Below are 13,376 nucleotides of genomic sequence, written 5' to 3' on the forward strand. Positions count from 1 at the left end.
TCCAAGCTCACCTGCAATTTGGCTTCATGCAGTTGCAGCAGCATTTAGTGCAGGACTGGCTGTGGTGGAGTATAGATCAGAAGGTGTGGTGATTAATGAAGTCACATCTCTGTCTTATCACTCTGAAACAGCTGTGTCAGTCACAGTGAGCCATGACGACGATAACAGCTCAACAAACGGAAGGAGGTTTCTCCAGGTCTAAATGTTGCAGAGTGGCACGTTCTGAACACACAGCACTTGAAATCTGAAGCCAGAGGCAGCGGTGTGGGTTTTTATTTAACTTGTACAACGATGAGTAAGTAAGTAATTAAAATGTTGATGATGCCATTTATACAATGACACTATTTGAGTTTTATTCCTGCTTGAGTTTTATTCCTCTCACGTTAAACGAGACACAACATAATTTGCATCATGATGCACTTCAAGAATAAAACATGAAGTGCTGCTGTTGCTAAAAAGAAAGTTGAAAAAGGATTCAGTGACACACGGGATTTATGAGCCGCTGTAAGCTCCTACATAAACAACAGAGCACTGAGTCATGGCTGACCAGAGTGATGTGTGTAGTGTTGTGTGGGGTGACTTTGTAGCAGCCTGGTGCCATTTGCATGTGATTTAATGAAGGTAAACAAAGTGGAGGGCTGTGTGTAATGGCACTGTGCTCTGACACAGCACTTCTCACATCTGAGGCTGCAGATTTATCAGCATTACTGTCCTGCTGCATTTAATGAACCTGAAGCAGAAACTATTCATACAGTATGAAGCAGCAGTGGACAGCACTGAGCTAAATGCAATTAAAAATACTGTATAAGTTGATTTGCAGGCTATAGTGATATTAATTAGTATGTGATATATAATTATTATTTAATGGAGCTATTTGTAAGTTTTGCTATTGCTACATAGCTATCGTTAGCATTAACAGCTGTAAAGAAAGAAAAAAGAAAAACTGGTGATGCTCATCAAGCAAACATGTCAGTAAAGACCAGTAAGCCTCTTTACACTTTGAATTTGACTGTGTGAAAACACATTTGGTCAAAGTTCGAGTGGGATTTGCACAGGAAACAATACATGTAAGTCAACACCCTAAATATGACCTGTACTTTAAGTGTTTTCACATCTAGAGCTGAAAAACCTGACGGGTCCATAAATCCAACCATGTAATAGTGACATTAACACAATACTGACATTTTAAGAATAAAGTGCATGATCCACCAGTTGTATGTCAGATCACTTCTCATGACAAATATCACTCTAACATTTACACTGCTCTTTGCACTGTCAGCACAGATGAATTTAAAGGCCTGCTGTCATTTTTCTGCTTATGTAGCGGTGTATCTCTATTTTGCTATCTCTGTTTTGTAAAACAGCGTAACACATCTTCTCAGCTGTCACACCATGTGGTGTCAATGTGTAAAAACTCACTGAGTCACTCTTGGTCTTTTGTGGTTTTGAATGAATATTTCCCTTAATGCCTTTTGTCTTTTCAAATTTAAGCAAAAAAGTTCAACACTTTGGTAAATGCACATATTTGCTTTCTTGTGGAGTGTAAGATGAGAAGAAGCAAACAGTAGGGACTCCCCCTGTTATCAGCCTATGACCCTGTTCACACCTGGAATTAACATGTGTCTCCACATGCATCTCCAGTGACCACTTGTGATCTCACTTCCCCGATCTATATGCAAAAAAATACGTATGCGTTATTGTTTTTAGCCAATCCAACTATAGAAGGCTACGCTGTCAATGTGTTTGTGTGTGAGAGAGAGACAGAGAGAGAGAGAAAACATTTTGTCCACCAAAATTAGAAAGTATAAGCAGTTTTTTTTAAACGTGGGTAAACTGACTCTTTTTACACTGCCAGCTGAGTTTGGCTGAGAGGACACACACAACTGCAGGGAGCAATGTCATCACATGCAGTGACAGAGCACACAGACACACATGCAGACGCTAGGGAGAAACGGTGAGCTGTTAGCTGCAGTGCACATCCATCACATCTCATCCCCAGGTTGATGCCCCTGTAAAGTGTTGGAGCCTCTGTGGGAGATGTTTCAGTCAGTGATTGTTTGTTTTTAAAACTTATTTCAGGGCTGCAGCTCACTCTTTCATCCCCGAGCGCAGTGTAACAGGTGTGTTTGCATTTGCTCTGAAAGATGTCGCAGTGTGGAGAAGGGGCGAAAAGATGCATGTTCACTCGGGTGTGCTACCGATCAGAGCCAATAAATACCTGCATGTACTGCAGAGTCATTTAACTCAGGAGTGAATATCTGGTCTGAATGATCGGATCTCAAATTCGTCCTCATAGCATCTTGGATCACACCTGAACTTAGAGCTGATCGCTTGTGATCAGATCACCTGAGATGGATGTTAATACCAGATCTGAACAAGGTCTCTGTGCTAAGCTAAGCTAACCGGCTGCTGGCTGTAGCCTTACTGTATGTTAAACATAGAGATATTAATTCCAGAAAGTGAATGTGTGTGTCTCAATATGTGAAACTATTCATTAAAGAGTTCTATAGAGATACAACCAGGGACATATGGGACATGTCATTCTAAACTTTTGAGTCGGCAGCAAAAACCTTTCGAATCACTTACCTGTGAGTTTTCAGTGTCGTTTCTCTGGCTGCTCCCAACCATGAAATGACATTATCATGGACTGTGACACTACAGGAAAAAATTTGAAAGTTGTCTGTTGAAATAGTACTTTCAGCTTTGCTCCTGACAGCACTGTGGTTACAGTAATGGCTGCAGCAGAGGAAGAGCTCTGCTGTGTGCCAGGGCTGGTGCGACCTCTGAAGTACTATGCACTGCAGTTTAGACTGGAGTGCTGGACTGCAGTGTGTGTGTGTGTGTGTGTGTGTGTGTGTGTGTGTATATGTATGTGTACGTTCTTAGTGGAGTTAGTGAAGAACCAGACAGACCTAAAACAAACTACCTAAATCAAATATGATATGATCAGATGATGCAGTAAAAACATCTAGCTCTTCTGCAGATGAGCAAACGAATTCATCTCAGTGTGTCTAGAGCAAATGATGCCTGACAACTGCATGGGACAGAGAGGAAACACACACACACATACACACGTACACCCATGGGAATTTAATCACATTATATTGCATTACACACAGAGTTATGGGCGATGTGCAAAGAGAACAAAGTGGTATTCATTGTTGGTTTTATAACAGGAAATCCAGGTCATCATCCCTCTTTCTCCTGCCCCCTCTGTCTCTCTCTCTCAGTCATGTAGTGTGCATATAATGGCTGTTCACTTCCCGTACTTGAAAACTTTGCCGTACCTTGTAAATTCATGCTGCTTCTTCAGCTGCTGCTCCACTCGGGGGTGTGTTCGGATCAGTGGGTGCATGAACCTCCTTCGATTTTTAAATTCTGCGTTCCCAGTCAGCAGCAGACTTACTGGCATATGACGTAACTGAACAGGCTTCACGCTGCTTTAAAATTCTTCTGTGCGTGCGTGTGTGTGTACACTATTTGAATCAAGGTTTTTGTAGCAATGTCAGGGTTGGTAATCAGCACACAAACACAGCTGAAGAGGGGCTGGCTGCAAGTCACAGATGATCTAAAATTCTTCTGTCAAGTAAAAAGCCCGCCCTCTGCCTCTACTTTCTTACTAATGCAAAGATATATAATAACCATTGAATACAAATCTATCTCAAACTTTTGCAATGTGCTGTATATTAAAATAACACTACCTTTCTGCAGCAACAAAGACAGATCAGGGATCTAAATCACCACACAGACCAATGTCCTCGCTGCTGAACTTATTTAACGGTTAACAGCAGGTAAATCAGAAACAGTGTTTACACCAGCCGGCATCTCCTAACCTTCATCTGCCAAGGACAACCTCAGACACATGAGGAAAAGCATAGATATATTATTGTAACAACAAGCCTTACAAGCCTGTAACACAAATCACCACACATCATTTTAGTGCCCGCTTTCTTGGGCATCTTGGAAAGCATCCAAGTGTTTGCTGCTGCTGAGCCAAAGTGGGTCGAGCTTAAGGCAAAAAAAAGGTGCACAAGGATTCAACCAACGGCAACAAATCAAATGGAAATTCATACCAGTTGTTACAGAGTCAACTACCTGGTTCTGCATAAGAGGAGAGAGTGAGAGCAGGAAGACCCAGAGATATTTTTGCTTTCAGAAGCATGAAAAACAGAATATTCTTGATATTCTTGTGTTATCTCTCACAGAAGTTGCCTTTTGCATTTTTATGCTGCGTTTCTGACGAGGTGTTTCGCTGGGTTACTTTATATCAGATTCATTTTAAAAACGATGAAAACAAAGAATTAAGAATAATCAAAGTCCTCAGGATTTATCGTCTGGGTGTCATGAATGTCGGTACAAAGTTTTGTGCCGCAGTTTGGCCAGACAATGGAACCACAGTAGAAGTCAGGAGACCCCAGAGTCAAAAAAGGTTCATCCTCTGAGGCACATGGCACATTTAACACCATGAATAGCAAGGACTCATGGGAAATGGTGTTCATTAAATGCTCCTATAAAACGAGTATTGAATAAACAATGATATATAATTTTATATATCAACAATGATATATAATTTTACCGTCCTTTTCTGAACATATGAAGTGAGCTACACAACATGCTGTTGAGCATAGTTTTGATGCATTTATTCTCACCTCTGGAACAGTTTCCTTACTTTATGATGCTGGCAAATGATCTGTCTCTAGCTGTAGGATTCTGCAGCAACACTCAAACTCTCATACATAAAAAATCATACACAGTATCCTCCACTGTAATCAACAGATCTTATAGCTCAAACTGTCCTTTTTTCTCTCACACCTCTCTGACTCTGATGCTTCCCACTCAGTTCGACTCTTTGTCTCGCTGTTGCTATCGATCTCCATGCCGCCCCGCCCACTCCGTTTGACCCTCTTCCACTTTCTTCTCTCACTCCTCCACACTCTCCTCTCTTCCCAGTCTTACTTTTGCACAATTTCTCTCTCTCATTGACTCATTTTCTAGTCTTTCTTCCCCTTTTTTGTTCTTGCATTTAGCTCTCGAGAGCCTCACTCTCTCTCAATTTCTCCTCCCCCTCTCCCTCGTGTAGCCATCTCGCATTGTTCAGCCTCTTCTCCCTTTCTCCCCGCAGCCTCTCCTCCCTTCCACCATCATTTGCATCCTCGCTGCCCGCTTTCTCTCTCTCTCTCACTCACTCACTCACTCACTCACTCACTCACTCACTCACTCACTCACTCACTCACTCACTCTCTCTCTCTCACACACACACACACACACACACACACACACACACACACACACACACACACACACACCACGTTGCATTGCCCTTGTACTTGCATTTTACAAGGTTAAGTTATGATTTGTGGAAGTAAACAACTTGCAGGCGTCCTGGGGGAACACCCCGCTGCTGTGCTCTGTTTTCAATCCAAAATGAAATGTGGTCCCAGCGCTGGACTGCATGCTTGCCAGAATTCGATGTAAATGCCAAGGAACCTTTGTGACAGATGCAGGGGCTAAAAAAGCAATGAAAAGAGACAAGAAATGGAAAATGAGGACAAACATTGTCAGAATAAGTTCTTTATTCATCGACATGCTAATATTCCTGGAAATGTATTTCAATTATGAGTTTGTGTAGATGCCAAATCTTTATGATAATCCAGAGGTGATTTGTTGCTGCATTTTTAAAACAGGACTGCAGAACTAAACCTACAACATCACTTTACCAGTAGATTTCAGTATGGACACATAAAGCCTTGATGTCATCATAAATGCCTTCTCCCGCCTCCTCCAGGTGGTCGCCAGGGAAAGATGCCGGTGACGGCGCTCGAGGCTTTTGACCTGGAGATGAAGAGCTGGACTCGTTACCCCTGCATCCCGAGCCGGAGAGCTTTCTCCTGCTGCGCCACCAATGAGCGAAGCCTCTTCAGCCTGGGGGGCCTGCAGCAGCCGGGGCCGCATAACTTCTACTCCAGACCTCACTTTGTCAACACCATGGAGGAGTATGATCTGGATCAAGGTAAGATCTTACTACACAATAAATGGAAACCTTAGGGGTCTTATTTTAATGATCTGAGCACACGGTCTAAAGAGCCTGGAGCAAGTTCATTCAGGTTGAGTCCAAATCCACTTTTGCTAGCTAGTTTAATGGTGGAAGAAACGGCTCATGGTTCAAAAGGGTTGTACTTAGTTGTTTGTTCAATCATGGGAGTTATTTGGGGGCGTAACATGCAATAAACCAATCATGTTTCATCTCCCATTCCCTTTAAATGCCAGATGTGCCTGCACCTTGATGGACTGCTATTATAATGCCAGATTTGCCAGGTAGTAAGAAAGAACCTCTCTGCAGCAGAGACAGATCTGCTCGTGCACAAAGTGAAAGCATGTGAGTACGAATGTATGGCAACAGCTGGATTCCACCAAACAGGCCTGGGGGAGAAATACTGAAGTGAGGGTGCACTGCATGCTTTTGCACCCTCACTTTGATATTTTGCACCCTCGGTCGAAATTTGAGTGATAAATACAAAGCACAAGGTGGGAGGTGCACAAACTGTGTAGGCGTCTCTATGCAGTTACATCAAACTATAACCAACCAGTCTGATGTACTGTATGTAGAGGTGTATGTGCTTAGCTTTGCCTGGTTTCGGTATTGATGGTCAATTCTGCAGTTGCTTTCTGCTGCCTCACAGCAATGCATCAAACAACATGGGCACTGGACAGGAAAACAACAACTTTTTGGTCTGACACAGCTGTCACACTTTGTGCTACTTTGCACAGGTTGTAAGAAAGGGCCCTGGAGTTTTCCTGAGGTGGCTCCTGTCACGTTTGGGCCATCTGTATACCTCTCTCCCTCCCCCAGCCAATGACGTTGTCTCACCTGGCTGCATGGTTCCTCATGTTAGCACTGACCAAGCTAGTAGCTGACTGCTGCTAACGCATGTTACAAGATGGAGGGAATATTTCAAGGAAAAGAAATGAAAAGCCCTGGAGATAAAAGCTTTAAAATAACTATTTAATGAATTTAGTGCTGCAAGTGGCAGCAGCAGTCGCACTGAAGAGGACAGAGAGCGGAGGAGCAGAGTGGATTTAATGAATCTATGAGTCCAGTGAAAACACCAGCTAAAGTGGAAGAAGACAACAGTAATAACCTAAGGGTTTTATTGCTTAGTAACACATTACATTAATAGGATTACTTTTTTCATTAACAGGGAAGTGTAAGGGATTACAATTTCAAATCAGTAATTGTATTACAGTTCCCATAATGCTTCATTACTTTGACAGTTGTCTTGTTTGGTGCTTTAGTGAGACTCTGATGGAGGGTTGATATCAGTATTGTCTGAGGCAGAGAGATTGTTACGGGCCGCATTATAGTGTAGTTCATTGAAGTAATCGCTTTCCTTTTAATCCTTAATTCCTGTGAAGTGTGTCTGTATTTAATGATAATAGAGCACTTTTCGAAACCCACGTTACAGTGTTTGACAAAGGCAGTAATGAACAAAACACAAGCGGTTTCAAAGAGAACAACAGATAAAACAATTAGGTGTATAAAAACCAATAACCAGTAATTTTAAGAGAAATAAAAACACTTTGAGGGAGAGTAAAACCAGGAAAAGCTCTCCAATAAAAGTATGTGTTCAGAAGAGGCTTAAAAGAGTTCAAGGATTCAGCCGGCCTGATTTGCTTGGGCAGACCGTTCCAGAGCCTCTGTCCACTGCTGTTTTTTATTCTCAGTCAGTCTCAGTCTGGCAGAACTGAGTGGGAATGATGAACAGAACTTTAGACAATGCAAAGAGACGAAGAGCATCACCATCAAGCTTGTGAAGTGCTGAACATGAGGCAAGAGTCGCAGGCAAAGGTAAAGACGGGTCATGCACTCATATGGAAATGACATTTTTCAACAACAAAGAAAATACTTGAGGGTGAAAGCTCTGTATAAATAGAGAGTGTTTCACATTAGATTTGTATATGTATGTATCTGGATATAATTGAATTGGATGGATACATGAGAGGAGAGGGAGCTGCCTTGTACGCTGCCAAAAATAGCTGTTTGGTGTCTCAGTGCTTGCAATCCCATCCTGGAGCACTTTGAATGGAGTGGCAACATGATCTGTTCTGTTCTCGTAATCCAACCCAAATACAGGAAGATTATGCATTAGTCGAGTCAGATCATATCAAAGCTGATGGTGACGCTGCGAGAGAAAGTCCTTCTGCTGCACCACATTTTCTGACCAGCCAAACAAACAAACAAACAAATGCTCTCATTGGGCTTTTTTTATTTTTTTATATTTTTGCTGACAAAGTTATGGCTCAGATTAAATGTTGCATGAAATGCAAGTGAACAAGTGCACAAATGCAACGTGGGTAATAACATGAGTCAGTGGATTAAAAATCCCCTCAGGTGCTGTAAATGTTTGAGTGATTTTAAACTGTATGCAATATTATAATATACCTTTTACTTTACGTTTTGCTGCATTGTGAAGGATCAGCACCCAGAACAGTCTGAATCATCACCTTGTAGACAGCAGCATTTCAGCTATGCTAAGCTTTAACTAGCCCACATTATTATTTGTACTTTTGTGCTAGCATCACAACATCTGCTCCAGATCCCATTTTAAGCAGCACAGAGACAGAGCGGTGCGTCTCCCTCATATATTAGGCTGCAATTATGTCTGTTATTAACCAGAACGAGACATCTGATGTTCCAGATGGTTTTTTTTTTAATTCATCAGCTCAGTTAAAGAGTAAAATCTGTCTAGACAAGTGAAGGATCATCATATCCCTGTTGATGCCGTACAGTTTAAGTACATTTTAGTGGATTACTATGGTGTAACTTTAATTTAACTAAGCAGCTGTTGATTAAAGGCTAAATCAACACTGGAGTCTCGTGTGATGGTGGAACAAAGCAGCGATATCGGCAAAAACGATGTATGTGTGTGTATACTTTACATTCAGTGTATATAGGTATACAGACCACCATAGACAGGCAATTCAGGGAGAGAGAGAGGTTGACATGCAGGGAAGGGCCGTGGGTCGGACTCGAAACCAAAAAATGGTCGCTGCACCAGACGCATGTGCACTTATTGTTCAATGCTTTTAACTTCTAAAGTCACAAAGCACTGAACAACAGGTGCGTCCCAGCCGGGTTCACCACTTTTAATGCAAGTGAAGTACGGGTGATGGAAAACCTTGCTGAACTAGCTGAACAGCAGCTGTCTATTTCAACATGCGGTACGTGACACGTTGTCGAAGTGCGTCTTCAGCTTCATCCACTGAATCTTTTTCTGTCCCCCAGGGTCTAAATGATGTTGGATTCAGTGTCTCAAAATACCCTGCCTGAAAGATGGATAGATGGCCATCGCTCAAAGCTCTGTGCAATGAGCTGTGATTTGATCCGGCTTGAGTGACATTTAAGAATTGCAGAAAGAAAAGAAACCTGAATGTGGACTTAAAGCCATGAAAGCATGAAGCGAAAGTGAATGACTCCGGTTTACAGTGTTTTGGACGATGAGCAGACGGTAACATCGTGATCAGGGCTCTGGGCTTCTTTACCTGGGCTGTAGCTACTGATACTTTTAGAGCAATGAATAATCTGTCAACACTTCTTTTCATTTATTGACATTCTGGGCTCTATTTTCATGAATCAAGAGCCACAGTGTGAAGTGCAGTAAAGCGTGCCATACCCACCGTGCTCAGGGCACCCCTGCACTCTTTTGGTAATTTTCTAGCCAGAGGCGCCTAGAGCACCTATATACTGCATATGGGGTAGGATCTGAAAGAATACATTATCATACATTACAGCGGGTGTGTTAGACGCTGTGATAACCATGGCCAATCACAATGGCTGCTCTCATCCACTTAGAATACAGAGCGCTCTGTGGTGAGCTTTCCTAACAGGAAACCATCTCAATGTAGTTTGACATCTCCTCTCTCAGGCTTCTCTCTAGAGCTCCAGTAACAACAGGTCGGTGAGCCAATCTCTGAGCCTTTTCTGAGTTGCTGACAATTTTCGGAGTGATTGAATAAAAATATAGCCGATTTCAGGTAAACACTCAGAGAAACCAAATCCTCCAAGGTTGAATGGTGGGTCCAGGTGGGCGGGACTTGTGGGGCTATGAATAAGACTGTATCGAGACTTAACTACTTCTGATTATACGACCGATTAATTTGGTTTGGTTCGATTTTTCTTTCAGTTGAAGGTTCAGGTTCACCAATTTTCAACAAGTGCAAATTTAAATTCAAGTGTTGCAGGCGCTGTGAAGACTACAGATACAAACACAAAGTACTGCTTGGCATAAAGTCAAGTAAGTTGTTGATGTTGACACTTGGTAGGTTGGTTATTACATTTGCTATGGGGCTTGCTTGGAGTCTCCTGTAACTTGCATGGCCCTCAATCTTCATTATAAATAATGATCATACACGCATCCATGCGATTTATGTTTGTCTGAAGTTATCCAGGTTGCCAGATTGTTTATGAAACAAAAGCTAAACACACAATCCACACACATGCATACAATTTTAACCCATCTGTTACCACAACCTGGCAAAACCATAACCCGATAGAAAAAGTCTTCTATTTTTATATCAATCAATAATAACAAATCATTTCGACATTTAACATTTGGACCCCAGACAGTATTGGGAATCAGAGCCAAGACTCTCTCTCTCTCTCTCTCTCTCTCTCTCTCTCACACACACACACACACACACACACACACACACACACACAGCAGTAAGTGTCAAATGACTGTGGTGTGTCCTCCGGATATGGTGCAGCCAGGTGAAGGAGGATGATTATATATTCTACTAATGAACTCTGGATGATTTAGTTGCTCATTATTGGATGAATTAATTAAACCATAAAAATATATTATAGGCAGCTAAATAGTGCAAGTATCCAAGGTAGGTGTGTGTGAGAGAGAGAGAGTCAGTGTCTAAGTGAATACCCACATATGTCTGTGGAGAAGTGTACCAACAGATGCTCAAGAAAGGGAGACTCAGATTGTGCAGATGTGGGGATTATGTGGTTGCTCACTTGTGAAAAGACCCCCCCACACACACACACGCACACACACACACACACACACACACACACACACCCCATCCATCCACATTAAGGATGCATCCTTTCACACTGCTCTGTGTCTGTCAGCTTGCGATATAATATTTGATTTATCCCTTTGCTTCTGTGAAATCTCTGTCAGGTTTAATGTATTTTGCTTTGAGGAATAATGGCCTTTTCTCAACTATCAGGCCTCATTCTCACCTCGCCTTTGAGACGGAGCGCAGACTTGAAAGCTGTGAAAATGAATCAGGCACGGACTGTGTGGTTTAGGTGTGAACACAGCATCGTTGCACTGCATGTTTCTGTAATAATGATAATGATGATGATGATAATAATAATAATCATCACCACAGTTGACTACGTGCCTCCTATGACTGGAATAAGGCACAAAGGGTGAGACTGAAATACAAAACTTTAAAGCTTCTAATATGAAGATAAAAAATAAAAATATATGATTTCAGTTACCAGCGCGAATCTTGGATAGGTAGGGCCTTGGAAAAGAAGGTCGTATGTGGAGGAGCTTTTGAAAGTCGCGCCGCTGTGGCACAATTGGTCTTGCATCCCCTGAATTGAGACACAGCTAGTCTCTCTCTCTCCCCTGGATTCCACACTGTTTGGTTTTGTTGTATTGTTTGTCTTTAGATTAATTTCCTGTTCAGTTATATAAATTAAATTTATCTGCACTTATAACTCGTGTGGTCTTCCCTCCAGATAGAGTTTGACACTGAACAATTTCTTCATGTACTGTATGTGAAACACACACATTCAACATACAGTGTGCATTAATGCCAGTGTTTCACATGGAGCAGGTGGGAGTGTTGACATTTCATGTATATACATATGAGCAGCAAAGCTGGACTTGGACTTCCTGCTGTATCTGCCTGCTCTTAGCATCCGTTCTGTGTATTCCCATTGTATTGTCTGATCTTCTGCTTCTTTGTTGTTGCTTGGGACTTCACGTTTTATTTCTGTTGCACCCTCCCTCTTCATTTCTGGTGTACTGGGGGAGAGGGTGAGGGTGATTGACACGCAGAGATGATATGAAATCATGTGAGCGGAGACCCAGGCGAGCACACCATGGAGCTGGCCATCAAGCAACAACAAAAACAGCAATATATTCATATGCGGTGTCCTCTTGAGGCTTCTGACACCCCCCACCCCCCACCCCCCGACTTTGAGATAGAACAAGGGAATAGAGAGGAGGAATGGAAAAGGCAGAGGACATGAGAGGGTAAAGCGTGCCAGTAGATTTAACTGCAGTTAGTTTGATGTAGCGGCTCAGTGAAATGTTTAAGTTTAACCAGGGGACAATCATACGTGCGCGAGTGTGAAAGAGAGCTGTTGTGGGATTATGCTCTTTAATAGATGTTATAACCCTCTGGGCCCTTTGCTAATACTGAGCAGCTTCATTACCTGTTCATTTTTCTACAGTCTGTGAAATATTTTAATCATGGTGATTTGCATTTAAATGTTCCCCACATTAGCATTCAGGGCTGGTGAACGACAGAGAGGGACGCAGGGTTAATGGATGTTCTGTTGTTCACAGTGAGTTACTGCTGTGTGGAAGATACGGTATCTTCTTCTAACAGAGGCCAAAAAAACAAATAAACTGCAGCATCTAGGGCAGATTCTGGCATGCATGATGACGCAGTGATGACAATTGCTTTGTTAAATGCACACAGTGTCATTTAGGGTCAAAACACCTGTAAACATAACTGTGTGATAGTTACTGGATGAAAGTCAATAATGAGAGACGCGCTAAAGTGCATTGGCTTAAAACTAGTCTAGTTTTCAACACCTCTTTCTTAGAGTTGCGCAGCATTATGGGTATATATTATATATATTTTGATGTCATCAAAGCAGGAGAGCAACCAGTTCTTACTATTCCTTTGACTGCTGGTATCATCAAGTGTCATCATCATCATGTGTTTTGTTTAGTTCTTTGTTTGTTTATGATAATAGGTGTAATTGATAATTGTCAGTAATTGAGCTTCTTCACATTCTTTTAGCTGAAATATGAACAGAATAAAAAGTAAATGAAATGCAAGGGAAATTTTAATTCCCCTTTGATGAAACAGATATTTGCAAAATAAGAAAAATAAATAAATAAATATTTTGTCCAAATCTGTTAAATTTGGAATCAATGCTGACATAATAGTCTTGATCCAAGGAATTAACTGTATTTGGCCAATTCAGGTTTTATATGCCAAAACATACAACTGCTTAATAATTGGTAAATTGTTTTACTTCCAGATCCTTTCAAAACTTTCCTCGACATTACACCAAATTTCACTGAAATCTGTTTCGAGGTTTCTGCTCACCA

The 13,376-nt window shown here is 41.7% G+C and overlaps 1 protein-coding gene across 1 annotated transcript in view; it reads left to right on the top strand.

Moving 5' to 3' along the window:
* Positions 1–13,376, top strand: part of LOC111661908 (kelch domain-containing protein 8B) — a 45,407-nt gene that overhangs the window by 2,500 nt on the left and 29,531 nt on the right. Inside the window, exon 3 of the mRNA XM_087176429.1 lies at positions 5,786–6,010. Within this exon, the coding sequence (XP_087032555.1) occupies positions 5,786–6,010 (225 nt within the window). The remainder of the gene's footprint in view (positions 1–5,785; positions 6,011–13,376) is intronic.

The sequence above is a fragment of the Seriola lalandi genome, unplaced genomic scaffold, assembly GCF_002814215.2.
Source record: "Seriola lalandi dorsalis isolate HSWRI2012SDOR001 ecotype SW California unplaced genomic scaffold, Sedor1 jcf7180002054554, whole genome shotgun sequence".
Classification (NCBI taxonomy): Eukaryota; Metazoa; Chordata; class Actinopteri; order Carangiformes; family Carangidae; genus Seriola; species Seriola lalandi.